The sequence below is a fragment of the Magallana gigas genome, chromosome 7 (genome assembly GCF_963853765.1).
Source record: "Magallana gigas chromosome 7, xbMagGiga1.1, whole genome shotgun sequence".
Taxonomy (NCBI): domain Eukaryota; kingdom Metazoa; phylum Mollusca; class Bivalvia; order Ostreida; family Ostreidae; genus Magallana; species Magallana gigas.
The window spans coordinates 34,021,995-34,031,955 of NC_088859.1; the positions used below are offsets into that span (position 1 = coordinate 34,021,995).

The 9,961-nt window shown below is 32.4% G+C and overlaps 1 protein-coding gene across 5 annotated transcripts; it reads left to right on the plus strand.

Moving 5' to 3' along the window:
* Positions 1 to 9,961, plus strand: LOC105345447 (uncharacterized). 5 transcript variants are annotated; one of them, XM_011453577.4, is made up of 8 exons: positions 1 to 82; positions 3,344 to 3,460; positions 4,063 to 4,605; positions 4,960 to 5,092; positions 6,881 to 6,901; positions 7,792 to 7,972; positions 8,716 to 8,826; positions 9,705 to 9,961. In XM_011453577.4, the coding sequence occupies exons 3-7, from the start codon at positions 4,101 to 4,103 to the stop codon at positions 8,821 to 8,823; spliced, it is 948 nt and encodes a 315-aa protein (XP_011451879.3). In that variant the 5' UTR covers positions 1 to 82; positions 3,344 to 3,460; positions 4,063 to 4,100; the 3' UTR covers positions 8,824 to 8,826; positions 9,705 to 9,961. The 5 variants fall into 5 exon arrangements, with proteins under 5 accessions (XP_011451879.3, XP_065921698.1, XP_065921697.1 ...); XM_066065626.1 differs by having other exon boundaries at positions 4,063 to 5,092; positions 8,716 to 8,835; XM_066065625.1 differs by having other exon boundaries at positions 4,063 to 5,092.

Sequence of the window (9,961 nt, forward strand, 5' to 3'; positions counted from 1 at the left end):
TGCATTAAGCAATCCACTGTACGACTTAACATTAGCGAAATTGCGCCGTCTGTGATTTTCGTAAACTTCCTGTCAGTGTCAGGTAAGGTGAATTTTTCTTTTATCAAATGAAATATTTACGTACGTAGTGTAAACCATTTTATTTTTTCTTTGTAAGAGACAGACGTTTACATTAATAAAAATAAAATGATACAGTTTTATCTTAACTTTTAGTGAACGACAAGTCGACAACCTTGTCGGTTTTTTTATTTGCTACATTGTATCTCATTCTGGAATTTTAAATAATATTTGCATGAAGTAGTCTGTGCATATTTGTAATTCAGTAAACTACTTTATATTTGTATACGCAATCAGTTTTCTAATTTTTATTATCACTATCAGATCCAATCTGAACTCTGGTGTTTTTCTACTCCATACAAACACGTGTAAAAAAAATAATAATAAGGACATGCGAACCTGCTTTATAAAAATCTTATCATCTTCAACTGTTAATGAGATGTAACTTTTTAATTTAAAGTTGCCTAAATTATATATTTTGTATTTATGGTTATGAAGACTGTAATAATTTGGCCTGAGTAGCTCAGTGGTAGATCTCTTTACTGAAACGGCTGGGGTCCCGAGTTTGATACCCCGTTCAATCATATTTTCAAAGTACATTTGAAACAAATACTTACAGAGACAATTATTTTTCTCTTTTAAAGGAGAGGGGTGCATATGTAGTACAATAAATCAATTTACATCTGCTGTGATTGTAAATCAATCTTTTGGATAAAAACCCAATGATTAAAAAAAGACATATCGATTGCGTATTTAAATTTAATTTAAATTTCCTGCAGCCATGAGAGCTACATGTACCATTGAAATTTATTCTGGTTTGTTTCATCAACATTATCAACACCAGTACAGCTATTCATAACATTCAATCTATACTAACAAGTTGTGGCAAATATGGAACAGTATCCATATGAAACTGTTCTGCTCTTATGACACACAGCATGTTCGGCGACTTGAAGAATGCATTACAGTAAAACACGGTTATAATGAAGTGCCAGGGACAGGCGATTTTGCTTCATTATATTCGTCAAGTTCACAACATATAATATAGTCATGGGGAATAAAAATCACTTTGCTGTAAGCATCAATTTATTATAAGCGTGTTTGCTATAACCGTGTTTTACTGTATTTGCATAATCTAAAAGTGGAATTATGGGAATATTGTCAACAAATGTCAAAGATGATAGAATATATCTACTTTTGTTATTGCGACATAATAATTTGGAATATAGAAAACGGTGAGTGTATTTTAAAACATCCCGATTACACTTAACTTTTGAAGTTGTAGACGTAAAGAATTATGACTTGGTTCGAACATTTACCCGGGTGTCATTTTTCAACATTGAATATTGAAACCAAATTTTTGAATAAAGATTTTTAAAGTTATTTGTTGCAAGATTGCAAAAACTTAGAGGTATAAATCAGTGTTTAATCCAGAGCAATATGTATACTGTATGTGTGATTCATAATAGATGGTGTGAGGTCAAAGTAACTGAAATTTTTAAATGTAATACAAAATATGCCTACGTTATGTCAGCCTTCAGTTAATCACAAATTGGCAGGGAATTCAATTTTTTAACTTCAAACGTGTTTTAAAGCTGAATTATGTTGTTTTTCTTCAACAAAGTATGACTAAATGTAATCAGTTAAATAGTCTGAAGAATTCAATTTTTTAACTTCAAACGTGTTTTAAAGCTGAATTATGTTGTTTTTCTTCAACAAAGTATGACTAAATGTAATCATTTAATTTAAACCACTTTATTAGTTCAAATGTAGATTTTAATTGACTTTCCTTCCCCTTTGAAAATCAGTAACTTACAAGTTTTACCTTAAGAGCTGACTACCACAATTGCATGTAAATTCTAATGCATTCATTTCAAAGACATGTACATTATGTAGAAATAGATTCATATTAAAGTAGGCTTGCTGATGTAGTTAGTGTCAGTAGACTCCTTTAGAAATGATATGTTTATGTAGAGCACACATTTCATGACACATGACACATCATTTTCAAATTCTATATTTAACACTAGACTGTAAAACTCATCAGTCTCAGTTTCTTTATGTGTGGCTCATAGCTTGGAAATTACATGTTCTGTATATACCGATATACATATGGAATTAATCAAAATTTTGTCAGTTCACTGTTGATGCATTAAGGTAGGAATTTGATACAATAATCCATCTATGCTTGAAGTGATTCATGTATATGTATAATCAATATATATACATGCACTGCAGCTATCAAATATTTGTGACATTGCCAGTAGTGCATTGTATGACCAATACCAGTTGATAAATATATATTCTAAAATATATTTTGTGAAATGTTCAATTTCTTTTTTAAGGAAAGAAAATTTTAATTCTAAATTTTCCAAGTTTATCCTCACATTGAATTTAAAAATATTTTTTTTTATTTTTTAAAGCCAGATTTCTGCTATACACATCATAAGGTACAATTTTAATTGATCTATAGTTCTATACAAAAATGGCAGACTGATAAAAGTGGATATCATGTCAGCTACCTCACTACCTGGTGTGATGATTCATAATTTAGAGATTACAAGATTACTAACTTGTTTCTATTTCTGTTTGCTCCTACTTGCAGTGTTAAATTCAGTGCTTTTTGTCATCAAGCGGTATGATAAATAAAAACTGAAATCTTTTATGAAACTCTCTTCATGATTCATCCTCATGCATGCATTGAAAATGTATATATTTATAGTGAACAATTTTTGGATGCATGTTCTTTTCTAAATATTTCCGGAGATTTAGGTGCCGTCTTATGTAATCAGATAACACTATAGATAGTGGATTTATTATAAAATTCAAACAAAAGCATTTCCACAATGCATACAAGTATTAATTATTCCTATGTAAATAAAAAATTGGAAATTTTGACATTTGTTTGCAAAATGCAAATATGAAAAAAAAGCTTTTGAAAGTGTAAAGAAGGAAACTTTTAATCTTTGTAACCAGGAAATTCATACTGTTAAATCCTCCTCAATCATTCCTTGATCCACGCTGTGGACAATAACTGCACAGGGAAACTTCTCAGCTTTATTGCTCAGGCAGAGTTCTTCCTTCTTAATTTGCAGTCATGTAAAATGCGGTAACATCACAGCAGCCTCAACCGAATTGGCTATAGGAAGTATTTAACCCTTCCTGATCCAAGGAAGCCCGTTGATGGCAGATGTTTTGTACTACAGCAGTGACCCCCTTCAGCAGCTGTATGGAGAGGTTATCTCTACCAATCTCTGACTAATAATGCTCTTTTTCTTTCTCACAGACCTGGAAAGGACCTTATCTTGCAACACAAACAAAGCTTTTGATGTGAAAATAAGAAGCGACTAGGGCTGCCTTTTCCCATCTTGTAATAGAGAAATTAAAGGTTTTTTGCTGTAAGGTAAAGTGATATTTTATGGATTTTGTAATTTACTGTGCATATTCTGTATGCCCTAACTATTAAAATCAATAAATGAATTGTATGATATTCTATATTCAATGTCGGTATTTGAATACACAGTCTGACTTCCAACCCTGTGTATTAGATGCACTGGTAGGTTATTTACAACTGGTATCAAGTACAGGAGATATTCCCAGGAACAAATGTATGGTTGAAATTTCTCGTAGGTACACGCACTATAGGAATGTCTGGTTTTGTCACGGTATGTTGTAAACAAGTGTTCAGAAGTATTATTACTCTAAAACACCCTTTGTAGGGTTTACCCTGATTATTTTGTAAATTTTACTGTTCAGATTTGCAGTATTTGAGTCATTTTCATGTCTTACATTTTTGGGGTTTTGGTTTGGGTTTTTTTTTTTCTTCGAAAATCCATATGTAATTATTACATGTATGTGGTGGCATTATACAACATGTATTGATTTGAAAATCTTCATTGTGAAACCAACGTCTATTGATTCTGCCTCAGAGTTGAAATACATAAGACTGGCTGTTGTGTGCTCTAACCAATTCACAGGCTGATGATCAATTTTTATATATTTCAGTTCAATGCAATCACAGATGACCACATGACACTGGGTCAATGGGGGCATGTTATTCGAAATCAGGTCATGATGTAGATGTCGCAAAGAAGAAATCCCCTCACAGTAAGAAAAACAAGAATGGAATTAACTTGACCATTGAATACAGTCCAGTAAGGTCTCCCAACCACGATGAGGACAAATTATCCATCTTTGATGAAAAGGAGGCAGAAAATGACAGAGTTGTCTTGGAATATAATGGAAATGTAGAAGGACAGTGCCTCTGCAGTGCAGATAATGGCAATAGTAAGGTTGTGTGTAGTGGGAAGTGTGCTAGCTGTGATGGTGGCAATACTGGTGACTTATTGCCCTCAGATGAGGTTGTAAGCTCAGATTCTAAAGTGACTAGTAAGGTCGCTTCAGCATCAGACAGTGGCATAGAGAGTCTACATGCTCAGGAATCACATCACTCTAGTCAAACTCTCTGTGATAAAACCAAGCCATATCAAATCGGTGACGAGGAAGAAACGCTCGCGAGCCTTAAAAACGAGAATCATGAAAATCACGGTGAGTTTCCTGCTCCTTCCACGAGTAGACCCAATCGTTTTTCTGAAATTATCTATCTCAAATCCAGTCTCAAAAAACCAGGTGTCCACTCTGGTAGATGTAGCAGACTGTCCTGTAAATCAAGTGACAGTTTAGACTGGACTGCTACTCTCATAAATAGCCTGGACCGGTGTCGAAGTGAAGCCTCAGAATTTTTTTGTGATGACTTTAACATAACAGCCCCTCTCGCTGCATTTGATTCAATAGATTTTATGAGCAGTGCAGGTTCTCTCTTGCGGAACAGATTGAGTAGAGCTAGCATTGTTGACCATAATTCTGATACATTTCAATTTCAATTTGATTTTTCTGGAATAGAAACCGAAGGAGCAGAGGCGAGCTCAGTGCCGATCTCACCTGAGTCGCTACCATGCTCGCCAAAAAAAGCAGTCAGTCCAGATGGCGTGAATCTGGAGCTGATTAGCTCAAATCGAACTTCACAGGAGCTCAGGTAAGTCTGACAGGTAACTAGCCAGGCAGGGATCCAAAGTCTTCACTGATTGGAAGGTGGTGTGGGTCGTAGGGTTACTCGGAAGGGGTATTGTTATGTATACGTGATTAACAAAATGTGTATGTGTATGGTCAAAATTTATGGGTAAATCAATTTAAAATTATTTGTATTACATTCAAAAGGGAATGAATCATTAAATGTTTTTAACAAGAAATTAAATGGTGACGGATTGAATTTGCACCGCTATGAAGTGGTTTTGTAATGTTACACTGATATTAACAAAATTAAGCATAAAGTCGCAGTACAAAATTATACTCGGAAAGGAAATATCATTTGTTGGTATGAAGAGAAGACTTTGCATTCGTCATTGCCTGACATGATTTTCTCTGTGATGTTGTCTATCCTGCACAGCTTAATATATATTTCTATTGTTTTCTTATAATATTTAATTACTGTTTGATTTCTGTTAAAAGAAAAACACTTTTTAACATTCATCCTTAAAATGTAAATCATTATTGTTATATTAATTTATTTTATTAAATAAAGGCGTAAATAAATATTACTTATCTAAGACATGTCATGTTTAAGTGCCTATTGTGATTGTATATAATATATTCTGAATCCTGACAGCTTTACAAGCTTTACTTATTGTGAACTCTCATCTCTGTAGACAGGGCCTCATGTATACCCTGTCAGAATGCTAGAAACTCAAATGCTAGATACTCTACACGTACAGCATTCTATACATTTGTAATCTGTTATCCTTTTATTTATTCCTTAAAATTAATCTGTGCCTGATGATCTGTAATATTTCATTGATATTTCAACGGAAAAAAGGGTCATTCTTTTATATTTTCATCTTCATTTTGAAATAGATCTAACAAAAATTAAAGTAAGCTACACAGGGCTTTTTATATTTTTAGTTATTAAGTAAGTGTATTACTATGAAGTTTTGCCTAGTGTTATGAAGCAGGCAGTATTATATTTCTGTTGTGGTTTTTTTTGTCTGTCAAGTGAGCTTCTGTTCTATCAGACAACTTGTTGTACATGGTTGTGCTATTTTTACATGTCTGTCTATAGTGATATAAGTGCACAGTTCTCATCTAAGATTGTTGAATACATTATCATCCTTTTTACATACTGGTATAATTGTATAAGCTATAGTATAAATCAATTTACTGATATCATCACTGTATGTCGAGGGTTTATGCTCAAGTTGTATACTGATACTTTGTCTTGATCTGCTCTTAGATAGTTTTTAGTCAAAGAGGTTCCCCTCCCTTACATTTATCAAGAAAACCATCCACTGATCAAATGTATTTCCAAGGGGTCTACCATAGAATAGGCCATACACATATACATGTACATGTAATGCAGACTGGCTTATATCCAGTTTATATCCAGTCCCTTCATCAACTCATCAATTTGTCATGGCCCTGCATAACTAAGTATGATGATGTATTGGATTTTGACACTTTGGGCCACTCCTTACATCACATCTGCGTAGGGAATATCGATGAGGGTCTAAATCATTGAATGAGACAAAGTGATAATCAATAGTCGTTTATATGCACATCAAGGCTCTTCTTACAGTATGTTGTATTGTTCTCTTGGAATAGATTGTGACATACATATATACATGTGCTTGTATATGTCATGGTCTTCAACTTCTTTAAAAAAAATATGTTATTATGGAAGAACTTTAATTTTTGTGTCTTGCTTATTAATTTACATGTAGTAAACTAAAACTGGCTTATTCTGAATCTGCTCTATTTTCTGTGTGTATAGGCCTCGGTCAATCATGAAAGTGTAAGTAAACGGAGGTTCTGGTACAATGCATCTTGGGAATGTTGAATGCATTATGACCCCCTCCCCCCAAATCCCTCCCAGCTTGTAGGTCATTTTGTTAACAGGAAAGAGGATTTTATATGTAGGGAATTTTTGGAAATAATCTAAGCGATGGCAAGAAATATTCTATTCAATTTAATAGGATCTGGCAACAGAAACAATTTTTCTGTTTTATTTGTTTGTTATTAAAAAAAAAAAAGAATTATGGCAGTGCATGGTTTTATAAGTTTTGCTGGTGTGTTTATGAGATTATCTTGTTTTTGGATACTAAATAGTGATAGATTTGCTTTGAAAATATTGTTAAAATTTTATTTTCTCTCCACATATTCATATCACCCTTTTAATCATGCATACCTAATAAGTTTTTTAAAGTTTTGTTTTCTTTTTTAACTGAGTGGTTGTGATAGCAAGTGCTGTAGTTATAATTTTGATAACTTCAATTATTTTGTAGTTTAGTTTTTCTATAATAAGTTTAAACTTAAAAGTAAGTTTGAAATTTGAACAAATAATATGTATATACTGGTTTAATTTATTTTTCATTCCAAAACATTTTCATAATCTGAGTGCATGCCTGCTTGATTTTACACTGATTTGAGTTCTTTATGCACTGTATTTCATCTTTTTTAATTTGAAACTGAAAAATTGAATTGCTTGTTTTGCACTCCACCTTGGATATTTTTTTTTTAAATTTATATTCACAAATTTTATTTGAATTATAAATGGCAAATACCAGTATTCACTATCAGTAAAAACTGATTTCCAAAGGTTCAGAATTTGAGAATTTGAGGTTGAGAAGATTTTTTAAAAAAATATTCTAATAAATAATTGTGTAGTAAATCCTACCTTTGCAGGAGATTTGATTCAGAGGCCAGTCTGGAGTTGGCCTCAACGTTTCCAAGGTTACAGGAAGTGAGGACGATGCAGATGGATGGGAGGGACGTGGTGGTCATCGACGTAGAAACTTACTCACATATCATGGAGGAGCTCGCCATGCTCAAGATGAAGCTGAGTCAGCTGACTGACTTTTTACAGGTCCTTACTACATTCTGTGATATAGCTGTTGGTTTCTTGTAAGATGCCAATAACCATTAAGCTGAAGCTGCTTGAAGGCTTTTGTTTTGTTTGTAATATTTGTATCGGGTTAATTCTAAAAGGAAAAAATGTGACAATAATTTGTAAGCCAGGCTTCTTGCAAATTGTTGGTCAAAAGTAAAGTTACAGTATAGTCTTCAGTGATAAATTTCATCAGTTTTCTCCAACATTGCTACAGCTGTTTTAATATTAAGCAGATTATTTAAAATGAAATTATTCCCACAACTTAACGATCATCTCCATTATACCTATATGCAATTCACATATATTAATGAATAAGAAGAACATCATATAAATGTTATTAATTTAAACTATAACTTTCTTTCTCTAAATTGTAATTTATATGATCTGTTCAAATCATTTGATAATTATCATCTGTATGAAAGTATATGAGAGATTCAGAGTGTTCCGATTTATAAACTGATCCAATATTTTTTGGCACATGCGAGTTTCTGAATTTTAATTTGCATTGAACAAAATTTAAATTTTATAACGGTACTCATTTACTTTGTCCTTTTATCAGATAGGGAAGATCGCAAACATGTTTTTTGGTTTTTGGGTTTTTTTTTACATTTTTAACTTGAAGTAAACATTTCAAGTTCAAATTTTGTTGTGCAGTTTGGAGAAAAATATATTTTTTAGTGAATATGTCATTTGATTTACATTTGATTGGTATACTTTAGGAACAAGATTTGCTGCAACTGGATTCTTCAAATAGTAGGGCAGATTTATCCAGTCTGAACCAGTCTTTGGAAAATTTAATGGAAGCTGCATCGCCAAAGAAATATTAATAGGTAAATTAGGTATAAACCTTAATCTGTCTTTGATACACAATTTGCCTATTTATATTATGAGCATTTAATGTTTTATGTGTACTATGATGATTATCTGTTCTTTGTCCCAAGACATCCTCATGTCACATTGTGCTTAAGATGGCTCACTACACCTTGAAATATTTTTCTCAAATCTGACAGCAGTAAATTTCTTGATTATGATAGATATCATAATGGATAAGAAGTATTGAAGTCAGATAGGCACAAAATGTGCAGTTTGCATGAAAAATTACATTTTCGAAAATTTAATAGAGTAAACTTAAACAAAAGCTCCAGGCGGATTCGAACTTATGAACTGCGGTTCAGAAGCCAGATAGTTTAGCCACTGAGCTATGACAATATACAACCGAATTGAATGATAAAAACAGTTTAACAAAATATTTAAATCGGCATCTTGTGACGTAGTGTCTTAAAAGTATAAGTCTGGGTGTAGTGAGGTACCTTAATTATTTTATATTCACGAATATCTTGGGGTTCAAACAATGTTCATTCAACAGTACGAAAAAAAATCCAAGATTTTCCCTTTGAAATGCCCCCTATAGCTTGTTGAGGTAAAGAAAAAATTTACATTTAAATGACATATAAAAATAACTGATTTGTAATACATGTACTTGTATTAAAAAGTTTTTTGAGTTGACCTGAGAACCTTCTAATGTAAAAGAGGCTTCTAATTTTATCCCACGCATCTATGGAAAAATCTGTTTTTGCTTCTTTTTTTTTATTCAGTCACATGTCAACAGAAGTACTAATATATGTTCATAATTTTGTATATTTTCATATATCATTAGGTGCTGTGAAATAAATAATTACAGTGCAATGTATTGTATTTTATCTTCTAGGCATCTCTAGTTAATTAACACCATTCCATTTTGGACCTTATGCATCTTACAGCTTGAAGTGGAGTTTATCCGTCCGGTTCAAGTGCTAACTGTTTTCTGTGGGACAGATATAATCTGTGATGTTATGAAACAGACTAAGGGCCACCTTCAAAATATCTCAATTTCTATTACTTTCATTTTGTCAAATTAACATCAAGTTGTCATTTTTTTTAAAGTTTTATTTCAATCATTTTCAATACACTGATTTTTAATTTTGC

What these genes read in the sequence shown, in the direction of transcription:
- LOC105345447 (XM_066065626.1), top strand. Translation starts at nt 4,101, where the DNA reads ATGGGGGCATGTTATTCGAAATCAGGTCATGATGTAGATGTCGCAAAG. An exon ending in CCTCGGTCAATCATGAAAGT is followed by an intron (nt 6,902 to 7,791) that starts GTAAGTAAACGG and finishes CTACCTTTGCAG; the next exon opens with GAGATTTGATTCAGAGGCCA. An exon ending in AGCTGACTGACTTTTTACAG is followed by an intron (nt 7,973 to 8,715) that starts GTCCTTACTACA and finishes GGTATACTTTAG; the next exon opens with GAACAAGATTTGCTGCAACT.